The sequence below is a fragment of the Sorex fumeus genome, unplaced genomic scaffold (assembly GCF_029834395.1).
Source record: "Sorex fumeus unplaced genomic scaffold, SorFum_2.1 ptg000098l, whole genome shotgun sequence".
Taxonomy (NCBI): domain Eukaryota; kingdom Metazoa; phylum Chordata; class Mammalia; order Eulipotyphla; family Soricidae; genus Sorex; species Sorex fumeus.
This window is the reverse complement of record NW_026606155.1, coordinates 71,011,008-71,025,042: the sequence shown is the minus strand read 5'-3', so window position 1 is coordinate 71,025,042 and position 14,035 is coordinate 71,011,008. Positions and strand designations below refer to the sequence as shown.

The window sequence follows — 14,035 nt, the reverse complement described above, 5'->3', positions numbered from 1 at the left end:
CCCTCTTTAGGGCTTGTGTTTCTCTCTCTGTCTCTGTCTCTGTCTCTGTCTCTCTTTCTCTATTTCTTTCTCTCTCTCTATGGCCACAGATAACTGTAGTCAGGGTTGACTCCTGGTTCTGTGCTCAGAGATCACGCCTGCTGAGGCTCAGGGACCATATGAAATGCCAGGGATTGAACCTAGGTTGGCCTTGTGCAAGGCATGTGCCCTCCTTGTTGTACTATCTCACTGGTCCCTGATTTATTCCTCACTTTAAAGTGTGATCTTGCTTTACATATTCATGGACTTTGTCTTTCTAGTAAAGAGTCTCTCTTTTTTGGTGTTTACTGCTCAACTAAGGGCTTTTCCACCCTCAGAAATGTGTTGTGTCATATTTAACTCATGGGGGGGTGGGAGGTGCAGGGGTATGTGGTGGTCTAACGGACACAAGATCCTAAAGAAAAGCTGTCTAAGTCCAAAGGACTGTCTTTCACTTGAAATGTGGCACTTCATGGGTTGGTGGCCTGAGCCCCAGCCTTCCCAAAACAGCCTGCCCTGGTGTCTGCTCCCTACCTCAGATATCCTCTCTCCTGGGAATAAATTGGAAACTACAAAACCTGAGGGTCTGTCTCTCCCATCTTAACATTCTGTCCCTCTGGAATCAAACAAGAGCATGCATGTGGGTGCAATGTTCAAAGTGAATAAGGTGCAGAATGTTTAATCATTTTCAGTAAACTGCTTTTTTTTTTTTTAGTTTTTGGGCCACATCTGGCAATGCTCAGGGCTTATACTTTTGTCTTTAACTCTGCTCTCAGGGATTCCTTCTGAGGGGTCTTGAGAGACCATATGGGATGCCTGGGATTGAATCTGGGTCAGTTTTGTGTAAGGCACATACCCTTTTCACTGTACTACAGCTCCAACCCCAAGAACTCTTTTTTTTTTTAATGTAGGAGTACTGCTATTTATTCAGCCACTGATTAGCTGATTGAATTGGGTATGAACTCCACCTTAATTTTTTCCCCTATTTTTTATAATTTTATTTCCTGAATCACCGTGAGAGCAGTTACAAAGCTTTCGGGTTTAAGTCTCGGTCATACAATGAAACACCTGTACCTTCACCAGTGCCCATTCTCCACCCCCAAAAATCCCAGTATACCCCCATCCCACACCCTTCCCCTACCTGTGGGGCAGATGATTTCCACATTACTCTCTCTCTACTTTGATTACATTCAATATTTTGACACCAGACCCACCATTATTATTTGGGATTTTACCCCAACACTCAGATCTGCTGAAAAGGCAATAGTAGACAATTTGCTTTCTATTGCTGGTTATGAATAATATATGATGTCGTGTGGCTGCAGTAGTGACTACGTGATTTTGAAATTTCAAAATTTTAACAATTAAATCTGGAGGGATTTCTACCAAAACCTGCTGGGTTCCAAGATTTGTTCCTGAGTCTCTTGGATCATGGCCTTGAAACAATTTGATCAGGAGCCAGAAAGGCCGTTCGTGGGCAGCAAGTTGGATCTTGTTGGGACGGGGAGGAAAGGGCTGGCTCCACCCCCATCCCGTGAGGCCCCATGTGTCTCATCACTGAGGGCCCAAACCTGACTGTTCAATGGCCTCTGGAGGATGGCGACCACTGAGCCGCCAAGGGGGAGCAGGCGGAGGGACAGCATCCTTTCCCCCCTGGAATGGCCTGGTGACAGTAACCTACTGCGCGGTCCAGATGCATTTCTGCTAAAAGCCACTGGGTTCCAAGATTTGTTTCTGAGTCTCTGGGATCATGGCCGTTAAGCAGCTTGATCAGAAGCCAGAGAGGTTGTTTGTGGGCGGCGACTCAGGGTCTCATTGAGACAGGGAGGAAAGGGCCGGCTTTACCCCCATCCTGTGAGGCCCTGCATTTCTTGTCACTGCAGGCCCAAACCCGACTGTCCAGTGGTCTCTGGAGGATGGTGGCCATTGGGCTTCCAGGGGGAACAGGCCAAGGCACAAAACCTATTCCCATTTGGGGTGGCCCAGCACCGGTAACCTACTGCAGGGACTGGATGCATTTCTGCCAAAAGCCGCTGGGTTGTGTGATTTGTTTCTGAGTCTCTGGAGTCATGGCCATTAAATGGCTTTATCAGGAGTCAGAGAGGCCATTCATGGGCGGCGACTCAGGATCTCGTTGGGATGAAGAGGAAAGGGCCGGCTCCACCCCCATCCCGTGAGGCCCCATGTGTCTCGTCACTGCGGGCCCAAACCCGACTGTCCAATGGCCTCTGGCAGATGGAGGCTACTGAGCCACCAAGGGAGAGCAGGCGGAGGAACAGCACCCTTTCTCCCCTGGGGTGGTCTAGCGACAGTAATCTACTGCGGGGTCTGGACGCATTTCTGCCAAAAGCCATTGGGTTTCAAGATTCATTTCTGAGTCTCTGGGATCATGGCCGTTAAGCAGTGTGATCAGGAGACAGAGAGGCCGTTCGCGGGCAGCGATTCAAGATCTTTTTGGGACCAGAAGGAAAGGGCTGGCCCCACCCCCATCCCATGAGGCCCCGTGTGTCTCATCGCTGCGGGCCCAAACTGTCCAGTGGCCTCTGGGGATCAGACCAATGCACGAAACTTATTCCCACCTGGGGTGGCCCAGCGCCTGTAACTTACTGCAGGGACTGGATGCATTTCTGCCAAAAGCTATTGGGTTTCGAGATTTGTTTCTGAGTCTCTGGGATCATGGCTGTAAAGCAGTTTGATCAGGAACAAGATAAGCCATGCCTCCAGTTATATAGCTGAGTCGGAGGTGGTTTGTGGGTGTGTCTCCCACATACCTAACTTTTGGCGATTTACTTTCTTGGTAAACTTTGCCTCAAGTTTTTGGGGTCTGGCCAAAGGCACAGCAGCAATTTTGGAAGTCTGAAGGCACCACCAGGCTGCTGATGCACTTGCCTCACAGGTACAGATTGACCTGCTGGCGTGGTGGCACCATACCCCCAAATAATTCTTAATCATTTTCAGAACAAGATTTCTTTTTGATTCCAAACTTGATCCCAAATATGCGTAACCAGCCTGCCTGGTAGCAGGAGGGGAACTAGTAATTTATTTGTCTGTTTTTTTGTTGTTGTTGTTGTTTTTACTTTTGGGAAGTACTCAGGGTCATTCCTGGTTCTGTACTCGGTATCACTCCTGGTTGTACTCAGGGGACCATATGAGGTGCTGGGCATTGAACTAGAGTTAGAAGCATGCAAGGTAAATACCTTAAACCCTGTACTTCTCTTCAGCCTGGAAGAAGGGAACTTAGAGAAAATTTCTCACTATTATAAGTTTCCTAGTAACAAGGTCAGAGCCTTTATGGCCATATGTCTGGCACAAAGAAATAGGCCTAACATTTAATCTGTGGACCGACCTTGGAAAGGTCTTTCTCAGTCTCCCTGACCTCTGGCTCACACGTTGCCATATTCCAGGCTGCCAGCAGGGGGAGTCAGGGGCCAATGCTGTGGGGCTAAGCCAGGAGTGACTGACAGCAGAGGGGGAGGAGCCTACGGGGCACGTTGGACCGTGAGGTGCTGCCCGCGCTGGGTGTGGGTACTCGATCCTCTGACAAGAGTCGGGGCGGGGGGGGGGGGGGGGTCGGTGACTGGTAGCTCAGCAACAGAGGAGAATACATGGGGGTATTGGAAACCGTTAGGAGTGAGAGAGGAAGGCAGGCTGGAAACAGGGTGGGCTGGGGGAGAAAGTTGCTGGGCGCCGGGGCATTCAGGTGGAAACTAGGGCAGTGCAGGGGCGTCTTAGGCTGACGTCACCGTTGGTTTATCTTTGCTTCTGTTTGCTTTGCCAGTGGCAACGAATCACTGAAGATGCCTCTAGCTTCTGGGTCATGAAGCGTTCTCCGAATGTTTTCCTCAATGCAATTTATGGATTCAGATCTGATATTAAGGCCTTTAGTCCATTTTGGTTTGAATTTTGTGCATGGTGTTAGAAAGGGGTCTGAAGGGTTTTTTTTTTTTGCATTTAAAATTGGGGAAAGGGCTGTATAGTATAGTGGGTAGGTCAGTGTGGCTGACCTGGGTTCGATTCCCAACATCCCATATGGTCCCCCAAGCACCACCAGGAGTAATTCCTGAGTGCAAAGCCAGGAGTAAACCCTGTGCATCGCCGGGTGTGACCCAAAAAAGCAAAAAAAATTTGGGGAAGGGTCAGCTGGAGAAATGGTACATTGGGTATGGTGCTTGTCTTCATGTGACCTACCTGAGTTTGATCTCTGGCATCACATATGGTCCCCTGAGCACTATCAGGAGTGATTCCTAAGCGCAGAGCCAGAAGTAAGCCCTGAACACAGCCAGATGTGTGGCTCCCAAGTTGAAAAAAACTGGGAAAGAAGGACTCTCCCATATAATTTTTCCCTAGGATGCTTTGGCTATTCTGGGAGTTTTATTAGTCTGTATAAAATTCAACAGCATTGGCTCTACGTCTTAAAAAAAGTCTGGGTTTTTCTATAGGGACTGCATGAAATCTGTATAGGGCTTTGGAAAAGATTGTCAATTTTGACAGTACTGATGAGAGAGGATCATTTAGGGAAAGAAGGTTTGCAGAAAGTTAAGCCCCAAAGAGATGTAATGAAGAAATGGGTGAGGAACCCCCAAAGGTGTTTCAGGAGGGTGCAGGGAAAGAAACCCCAGAACTTACAGCAGAGGGCTGTCCAGAGCAGAGGCTGGACCCTTGAAAGCAGCTGCAAAGGCAAATTATAGTTCTGCCACAGTCCCTTCCAAATGCGTTTATTAGCTTCCTGAGTTGTCCTGCTGCCTGCCCCAGGGAATCCTGTTTCTGCCCCAGGACTGAGGTCAGTGTCCCAGCAGAGTGTGCTTCATGGTTCTCTTTATCCAAGGCAGGAAGGACAGGACCTTGGTAAAGACTCCTGGGGGTGTCCCATTCTTTTTTGTGGAGGAGAAGACACCTTGGAACTCGTTGAGACACACGAGGGGACCCCCAGAATCCCCCTGTAGGCAGAGAAGAGTGACTGAGTTGGCCTCTGGGTGGTCCTGCTCAGGGGAGTGAGAGAGCCCCAGAGGGGCTGTTGGTGAGATCAGTCCCCTTCCCAGCCCCTCAGTTGGGGCTCCTCACCAGGGCTCTGTCCTTTCCAGCCCCCACCACAGTGGCCAACCCTCTCTCCTGCTGAGGGGTGACTGATCCTCCCCAAGCCCCCATCTGTGGAGGGGAAAGATGGAGTTTGTGGACACAGTCTCCTAGAGTTCAGTAGGCAGAGGCATTAAGATACAGGCACTCCCAGACCTCCCCCAGTTCCTCTGTAGGGCTGGTCAGGGGAGATGCTGGGATGCTGACCCTGAATCCATTCCTCCTCTGGTGGGGGTCTCCCATGCAGATCTGGGTGGCTCTTCTATAGTAGGCGCTGAAGAGGGATTCACACGTCTTATCTGCTTGCACTGTCAGCTCCACTTCCTGCAGCTCATCAGGGAATGATTTCCCCATCCCCAACTTTCCCCAGCCAGCTGCACTGCACACCTGGCCTGGCCGCAGCCTGCTCCTGAGCCCAGGCAGGCTGAGGGGCTTCACGGCCTTAGTCAGATTGGCCTTTCTCTTCAGCTGTGGGGAGGCAAGAGAGGGTCCCATCAGCCTGTGCCCCTGGCCTGGACACCCATGCCCTGTCTTCCTTCCCATGGAGCTCCGGAGACTGTTTGGAGGTTGTGATGGGGGCAGGGAAGGTAAAAGAAGCTCTGAGAGGATCCGGGTGAGCAAAGCAACCACCACTTCCTTACCTTCAGCAGAGCAACCACTCACTTCTTTACCTTCAGCAACATGATGTCATTGGCCAAGTTGCTAGGATCATAGTCGGGGTGGGGGATGGCTTTTCCTACGTGGATCACCTGCTGGTACTGCTCCTTTTTATTGATGTTCTGGGCACCCAGGATCACAGTCATAGCACTGCACAGAGAACAGAGTGGGGGTCTGTGTGGCGGGGCCTGAGAGGTACAGTCTAGGGGGTTTGAAGGCAGAAGGGGCAAGGGTATGCAGCTGCTGAGGGGAAAGGGGCCATAGATGTCTGGATTGAGGGACTCCACCCTCTGTTCCTCAGGACCGGAAGAAGCTTCCCCAGTCACTGGTATAAAGGGAAAGGACTCTGGGGTCACATTAGACCCCTACTGCGCTCCCCCTAACACACAGTGGGTCTCTCTTCTCAATAGCTCTCTCACCTCTGAGCCTTCACTTCAACTTTCCTGGCCCCTGGCCCGTTTTCAGAGAGCTTCTCTAATGTTCTGGGCTTAACTGACCAGGAGCCTGAGCTCCCCTGGGCCACAGTCCCTGGGGGAGAGGATGGGGTCCCTGTGGGTGGGTGAGGGGGCCTCAGGGGGTCAGGTTGTCTGGACCCCTCACCTTCCCTTGCAGTGAGCAGCTGTCAGCACGTAGTCCCTCCTCACGAGCGTGCCGCCGCATCTCTTTTGGTTGTTCCCAGTCAGAAACCTGATGAAGGCCATGTAGGGCCGGGTGTGAGGCCGAGCTGTGTGGCCCCCGATGATCTCCTCTGAAACAAGCGGGAGGTGGCTGTGAGTGGGAGGGAGGGCTCTGGAAGGTGGTAATATGGGAAGGAGTTCTCCATTGTCTGTGGACCTTGGGGGAATCTTTCCTGCTTCCACTGGGGGCAGAGGGCCTGTAGGGCGCCTCAGAATGCTGCCCTGAGAAGGTGATATGAGATGCAGGCTGGCTCTCCCAACTCATTCAACCGTTTGCAGGACAGAAGGACTGTCTTCAGGATGTGCCTCCCACATGCCTTCTCTCTCAGAGACTTGCTAATCTCCCGAGTTCCTGCGCTTGTCCCATGATCCTTTCCCTTGACCCACTGGTATAGCTGTATGTCCTCAGATCCAGAACATTCTAGATTCTCAGGAAGCTTTTATTATTACCTTTTAATTTTATGTGTGTGTGTGAGTGTGTGTGTGTGTGTGTGTGTGTGTGTGTGTGTGACCTGTAGCAGTGAATGAAATTTGGGCTCAGATGGGGGAGCACTGGGTGGGATTAAAGGCACTGGGGTATGTGAGGGCTCATAGAAGGGCGGGCAGGGAATGTAGGGCTGTGAGACCGGAAGTGGGCGGCACAGGGCAGGGCCAGGTGACAAGGCAGCTTGAGGTGTGGTTGTCCAGCCTCTCCTGAGATCACTCACATGATGGGTTGCCTCTGGGTCGGAGGAAGATTGTTGCTAACCAGTAACACTGGTTGTTTTGAGGGGTGGGATGGGGCTTGGGGCCATACCCAGTGGGGTAACATGTGGTGTTATGGACAAGGCAGGGACCCTGACCCCTCTACTATCTCTCCAGCACTTAGGACTGGTTATTTTTATTTTCTTTTTGGGTCACACCCGGCGATGCACAGGGGTTACTCCTGGCTCTGTACTCAGGATACTCCTGGCGGTGTTCAGAGGACCATATGGGATGCTGGGAATTGAATCTGGGTTGGCCACATGCAAGGCAAATGCCCTATCCGCTGTACTATCACTCTAGCCCCAGGACTGTTTTTTAAAATTAAAAAAAAATTTTTATTAGTGAATCACCGTGAGGTACATTTACAGACTTACAAACTTTCGTGCTTGCGTTTCAGTCATACAATGGTCAAGTACCCATCCCTCCACCAGTGCCCATTTTCCACCATCAATGGTCCCAGTATCCCTCCCACCACCCCCCGTCCCATCCCCTCCAGCCCACCCACCTCTGTGGCAGAGCATTCCCTTTTGCTCTCTCTCTCTTTTTGGGTATTGTGGTTTGCAGTAGAGGTATTAAGTGGCCATCATGTTCAGTCTAAGGTCTACTTTCAGCCCACACCTCCCATCCCGAGTGGGCCCTCCTAGCACCCTTTACTTGGTGGTCCCTTCTCTATCTGAGCTAATTTTTCCCCCAGCATGCGAGGCCGACTTCTAAGCTGTGGACTAATCCTCCTGGTACTTATCTCTACTGTTCTTGGGTATTAGTCTCCCATTCTGTTTTACTTTATATTCCACAAATGAGTGCAATTGTTCTATATCTGTGGGACTGGTTCTTATGTGGGGTCCCAGACAGTCTCGCTGCTGCCACCCATCAGAACTGCCCTCTCTTGCGCAGCAGCGAAGGACCTGAATACTCAGTCTCTGTAGCTCCACGTCTTCTCCGCAACATCTTTCCACAAAGAGCACCCTTTCTAGGGTATCAAGAGAAGCCCTCACTGGTTCACCCCCCCCTTTTCAGTAGCTGTGCTTGCTGAGGGTCTACATGGCCTGAGACTTGTTGGCCCAGGTTGGGGATGGAAACTGTAGTCTAGAAAGTTCCTGGGCTTAAACTGAGAACACTATTTGACTGTTATAGGGCAGAAGGATTAGCTACAAGAGCTTCAATGAGATGGGCATGAGCTGCTGCAAAGGAGATGACGGTCACTCACCTGTCCCTGCCCCTGGGGACAGAAGAAAGACCCAGCAGAGTAGGAGCATCTGCATCTTCTCTGGAGGTCTGCACAGGCCAGAGTTTTGGGGCTTCTTCCTTCCAGCCACCAAGTGCTCAGAGCGGAAGTGAGGAGGCTGGTTCAGAGCCCTCAGAGACCACCTCCAAGAGCCTCCACTAGCTTTGCTGGGTGTCACCTCTGGAGGTGTTGGTCGAAGTTCTCAGAATGTGCTACCACATGTACTTGCCCACTGCCAACACAAGGCGAAAGCCTGAGTAAGAAATGAAAGTGAGGCTGTGGCTGGGGCAGCAAAAGGCTGGAGCCCCAGAAGCCCCTTGTGAGGGACCCAAGGGTGTCTTTGTTTCTCAGCCCTTGTTTTTTTTCCATTCTGAAGAAACTGTGTGTGGAAGCTAGGCCCAGGGCTCCAACAGGCTGACTCCTGCCCTGGAGAAACTGACAGTGGGTGGCAGTGACTGTGTGATTTGTGTTGGGGCACTAGATGGGCCTTGGGGAGGGGGTTGCCAGGTCAGGTGAGCTGCAGTCTGACTTGTCTGAGAAGAAGGAGGGCTGGCTACACCCCAATAGTTTGGGCTAATCCCTGTTTCTTTCATCCTCACCATTTCTTTTTCCTTTTTTGGATGATGTGTTTGTGTGTGTGTGTGTGTGTGTGTGTGTGTGTGTGTGTGTGTGTGTGTGTTTAGGATAACATTAGTTTGTCGTTTCTCCCTGGCCATGGGGAGCTTAGGTGCTTTTGGTTACACCATTCACAGTGCTCCTGAAGCACTCCTATGTCCTTGGTATTTGTCTTTAACTTCTCTGTGCTCTGTTTCCTCTACCTGTTAATCACTCATTTCCCCTAAGCAGTCTCTGTGGAGACCTACTGGGCCAGCACAGAGAGTTCCTGTGAGCCCCTGGGGCCTGGGATGAGCCCCTTCTCAGTGGAAGAGGCCCTGCTGGTGCCACACGGAGCTCTGGGGATCCCTGTGGGCAGGACAGAGAAGGAGCAGCTCAGGGCAGTGAGGAGAGAGAGATAGGAGAGGGACTGAGAGGTGTCTGGGGGCAGGTTGGGGAAGCAGCCTGGAGATTGGAGGCTGAGCTGGGCCTGAGCTCAGAGGGGCAGGGAAGGGCCTGGGAGTAGCTCAGCTCTCAGAGGGATCAACAGGGGCTATTGTGAGCTATCCATTCGGACCCCAAGACTGCTGCCTCCCTGAGTGTGAAGGGAAATGTCCTCCCACCTCCATTGTAAGTTTGTGTGTGTGCGTGCATGTATGTGTGTGCATGTGTGCGCTCGTGCATGTATGTGTGTGTGTGTGTGTGTGTGTGTGTGTGTGTGTGTGTGTTTGGGGGGGAGTTGAGTTTAGCCCAGGCTGAGTCTGTTTGGGGCCTAGGATCAAGGGCGTGAGTTTTTTCTTCTCTGCCAGACAACAGGGGAGGAGAGGGACTCCCCTGAGGCTCAAGCCAGAGTCCGTGCTTCCTTCTGTGGGGTCAGTCTGGCAGAGGAGATAGAGGTGGGTGTGCGGGCACTCAGCTCTGTCCCCCTAAGCACACAGCTGTCCCTGTACCTCATTCTCATATATGAGGATCATACATGAGCCACAGTTTCATGTTGCTAACGACCTTTATTGAGCGGGGGGAGGGGGGGTGTGTGTCTCTCCCTGGGCAGTGCTGGACCTCAGAAGGGACATCAGAAATTGCAGTTACATCTTCCTCAGGGTTCTCTTTATCCATGGCAGGAAGCTGGAGATTCTGGTAAAGACCTGGGGTGGTGATCCATTGTTCTTTCCATAGGCCACGATGCCCTGAGCCACGTTGTCACACACGAGGGGACCTCCGGAATCTCCCTGTGGATGTGAGGGAAGGACTGGGTGGGCCTGTCTCCTCCTGTTCCAGACATCTCTCAGAGGAGGGAGCTCAGTGGGCAGAGGTGAGACATGCGGGGGCCCAGGTACTAGGGCCTGACCGTGAATAGTTTTGGGTCCTTCACCCCAGGGGACTGTTCCCCCTTTCCAGGAAGTGGCTCATGTCTTATTAGGCCTGGGGGAAGGCAGAGGGTGACACTCCAGTCAGGCATCAGGCATTGGTGGGACCAGGTCTGATGTCCTTAGGGCCTGTGTGCAGAATGTGGAACTCTTCCTGGGAGATCCCGTGTGCTGTCCCCATAGCTCTGGAGGCTCGCAGAGGCCCAGCTCCTCCCCAGTAGGTGCTCCCTTTCCCCCAGCGGGAAACACCCAAGGCTTGAGGGTAAGGGGTCGCCGCTCCCTTGTACTGAGTCTCCGCTTCTCCCCAATCAGCCTGTTCCCAAGCTCAAGCTCGGCAATTGCCCCTCACCTTAAAGGTAGTCTTTTCCGCCTTGGGGTCCCCAGCGCAGATCTGGATGGTTTTGTTGTAGTAGCCAAAGAGAGACTCACACTCCGCATCAGCCAACACCTTCAGCAGCACCTCCTGCAGCTTGTCAGGAAACTTGCTCCTCGGCGCCATCTGCCCCCAGCCAGCCGCACTGCACACCCGGCCTGACCGCAGCCGACTCCTTCGTCCAGGCAGGCTGAGGGTCTTTACGTTCTTAGTCATCTTGGCCTTACTCACCAACTATGAGGGGGCAAGAGAGGGACCCGCCTAGCCCATGAGCTCTGGCTAGACGCCCACGGAGTTCGAGGAACTGGTTGGGGACCATGTGGGGGCAGGGTGGAAGCAGGTCTGAGTGGACCCAGGCGAGCAGAGCATCTGCTTCCCTACCTTTAGCAACATGATGTCGTTGGAGAAGATTCTAGAATCATAGTTGGGGTGAGGGATGGCTTTCTTTATGAGGATCGCCTGCTGGCTCTCCTCCTTATGTTGGATGTTGTGGGCGCCCAGGGTCACATTGATTGTGCTGCAGAGAGAACCCAGAAGGAGGTGGAATCTCGGGGAAGAACCCAGTTGCTCTGAAGGGCAGGTAGCAGGTGGGGAGCAGGTAAGGGTAAAATCCAGAGACTCTGCCAGGCTGGGAATGAACTGGCAATTGTGCTTCTCACAGTTGAGGGAGTTTTCTGGAGCAAAATTTCTCTGCCTTGTGGTTCCCAGTAGTGATTGATCCAGGAAAGCACATGAAGTAGCATTGTTTGTCTGTGGATGCTAATGTGTGGCCACCTTATAGGTAAGCGAAGATTCCTACAGTCTTCTTATTGCTTGTCCCTGTCCCCAGGAACCTGCCTATCTCCCTGACAGGAGGACTCTACTGACTCGCTGTTCCTGGAGCTGAGGGGATCTCTGGGCAGATGCAGGGCTCCCCACCCAGGGCCCTCAGGAGAGTGTGGCTGTGGCTATGTCTCTCCTCACCTGCCATGACAGTGAGCAGCCGTCAACACCACGTCCTTTCGGATCAGGAACCCACCACACCTTCTTGGAGAATATGGTTCTCTATCATAGACCTTCAGATACACCATGTAGGGTCTAGAGTGGGGCTTGGCCTCGTGTCCCCCGATGATCTCCCCTGGGGAATGTCAGCCGTGAGCATGCGCCCCCTCAATGCCCCTGATGACTTCACTGAAGGCTCAGGGCTGCTGCGTGACCTGATGTTGGTATGTGTGGGGGGCTTCATGTTCCCGTCCCCCAAAGACAAGAGCAGCAGCTTAGCTCACGAGTCCATATCCACACCAAATGGCAGCCAGCGTGTCTGTCTCAGGGACCAGGGGTTCCTGACAACTATTCCCCTGAGTAATTCCCACAGTCCCTGTTTCTGTGATGTCCAGCAGGAACCTCTTTCTAGTCAGAGAGTAAGATCAGGGGTCGAGTTACGTCAGGGCATTAACCAGGGCAACCCACAGTTTGTGTTCTGTCAGTGGGGCTGTGAGGAGGGTTGGAGGGGCCAGTGCGGGTGGGAATCAGGAGGCTGAGAGGGTTGGGTCTGTCAGACAGTGACTGGGGAGGAAGGATCTGCTGAATGCCTGCAAAGAGAGAGGGACTAAGGGGCCTTGGGAGGGAGTCGGGCAGAAGCTGTGGGGACTGTAATGCCACCCACTGTTTGACATTACTGAAAGGTGGTCTCTTCTACCCCCACATGAGCAGTTGTCCTTCGCTGCAAGAGTCAGTATTTCTTTCCCTCTGGTATACCCCCCAACCGCAGGCACCCTGCGGTCTGTTCCAGAGGCAGAGGTGATGCTGGGAGGGTCACACCCATGACTCTGCTCAGATCACCCTCCCACTGTTTCTTGTAACTCCCCCCCCCCCCCCGCCCCAGAATCAGCTCAAGGGTCTAATGTGGGCTGCAATGTGGGTTCAGGTTAGTGTAGACAGTGGATAGAAAGGTTCCGAGGGCAGTAGCATTCCCAGTGAGAGGATAAGGCTCAGAGGGTGGGAGGGTCACTCACCTGCCTCAGCCCTGGGGGGCAGAGAGATACTCAGCAGGACAAAGAGCAGGAGCATCATCCTAGAAGGCTCTTTAGGTAGCAGCTGCTGGGGCTCCTCTGTGATCTTTGTTGGTTGCGAGTAGAGGAAAGTCACGTAGCTGAACTCTGGGGGGGCGGGGGGTAGGGGGGTGGTCCCACTTCCTTTCTGGTTTGTGGTGCTTCATGCTAGAAGATTTTCCCCGAAGGACCCTATCCCCCCTCCTGTGCCCCTCTGCTGATGTCATTTTCTGGTTGCTGTGTGAGAATCATGTGCTCACTATAGCTGTGGTCACAGCTGATGACTCAGGGCAGACCATTTGTTCCAGTGCAGAATAAAAACCCAGGTAAGGGGCTGGAGTGATATCACAGCGGGTAGGGCGTTTGCCTTGCACGCGGCCAACCCGGGTTCGATTCCCAGCATCCCATATGGTCCCCTGAGCACTGCCAGGAGTAATTCCTGAGTGCATGAGCCAGGAGTAACCCCTGTGCATTGCTGGGTGTGACCCAAAAAGCCAAAAAAAAAAACCAGGTAAGTGTGAGGTGGGGACATGCATTATTATCTAGTGCAGCCCCAGAACAGAACCTTCACCCTTTCACCTTCATGCTGCCAAGTGCATCAGGCAGTGTCTTTAGCAGATGTGTTTAGGCTCTTCTCTGAAACACACTGAAGATATTTCCATCCCTTTGACAGCTGGTAGGAGAGGTAAAAACCTCAGTAACCAGAGTGCAGAATGGGGCGGGGTCAGTGCAGCAAATATGAGAGTGGCCCCATGAACTCAACCTGGACAGCAACTCAAGCACTACTGTGACTCCCTTTCCCACAAATTCTAACAACTATATTAAAGTAAATGTGTTGAAAGAGAGAGACAGAAATAATCTGTCAGGTCAATATTTTCATCAGAATCCCAATATTGGACATATATTGGAAGATCAGTAAACCACTCTGGACCTAAAGTCATGCCCTCTGATTCAGCTTCTTATTGGTTGAGCTTAAAACCATTCGATCTACGTGGAACAAACTAGGAGGGTGTTTCCTAAAGGAAATTGTGTTTCCTAAATTCCTGACCCTCATGAGATGAGGAAAAGAGCACCACCATTACTAAGGGGAGGGGGTCCTTCTTTCATCCTCTATACTTTGTCCACTATGCCTGACTGATTAATGCTGCTGAGTCAAGTTTCAAGCTTTAGACTCACAGTACTTTACATTATTTCTCTGAGGAAAATAAAGTAGCACTCTACATTACTCTAGTACAAATATCCTAATCAGATGCAATTTTCTTATGAACTATGTACCT

At 52.0% G+C, this 14,035-nt stretch overlaps 2 protein-coding genes across 2 annotated transcripts; both read right to left on the bottom strand.

Moving 5' to 3' along the window:
• Positions 1-4,799: 4,799 nt before the first annotated feature.
• On the bottom strand, positions 4,800-8,430 carry LOC130041644 (granzyme H-like). Its single transcript, XM_056133907.1, has 5 exons — positions 8,377-8,430; positions 6,349-6,496; positions 5,763-5,898; positions 5,299-5,559; positions 4,800-4,955 (listed from the first exon to the last, which is right to left on the bottom strand). The coding sequence occupies exons 1-5, from the start codon at positions 8,423-8,425 to the stop codon at positions 4,800-4,802; spliced, it is 750 nt and encodes a 249-aa protein (XP_055989882.1). The 5' UTR covers positions 8,426-8,430.
• Positions 8,431-10,073: 1,643 nt separating this feature from the next.
• Positions 10,074-12,814, bottom strand: LOC130041867 (granzyme B-like). Its single transcript, XM_056134150.1, has 5 exons — positions 12,723-12,814; positions 11,692-11,845; positions 11,110-11,245; positions 10,705-10,962; positions 10,074-10,217 (listed from the first exon to the last, which is right to left on the bottom strand). Exons 1-5 carry the CDS (start codon positions 12,778-12,780, stop codon positions 10,074-10,076), a joined length of 750 nt encoding a protein of 249 aa, XP_055990125.1. The 5' UTR covers positions 12,781-12,814.
• Positions 12,815-14,035: the final 1,221 nt, after the last annotated feature.

Coding starts and splice junctions, on each gene's coding strand:
- LOC130041644 (XM_056133907.1), bottom strand. CDS start 8,425: ATGCTCCTACTCTGCTGGGTCTTTCTTCTGTCCCCAGGGGCAGGGACA. Junction 6,497..8,376: donor GTCCCCAGGGGCAGGGACAG/GTGAGTGACCGT, acceptor CGCTTGTTTCAG/AGGAGATCATCGGGGGCCAC. Junction 5,560..5,762: donor ATGACATCATGTTGCTGAAG/GTAAAGAAGTGA, acceptor GCCTCCCCACAG/CTGAAGAGAAAGGCCAATCT.
- LOC130041867 (XM_056134150.1), bottom strand. CDS start 12,780: ATGATGCTCCTGCTCTTTGTCCTGCTGAGTATCTCTCTGCCCCCCAGG. Junction 11,846..12,722: donor GCCCCCCAGGGCTGAGGCAG/GTGAGTGACCCT, acceptor GACATTCCCCAG/GGGAGATCATCGGGGGACAC. Junction 10,963..11,109: donor ACGACATCATGTTGCTAAAG/GTAGGGAAGCAG, acceptor GCCCCCTCATAG/TTGGTGAGTAAGGCCAAGAT.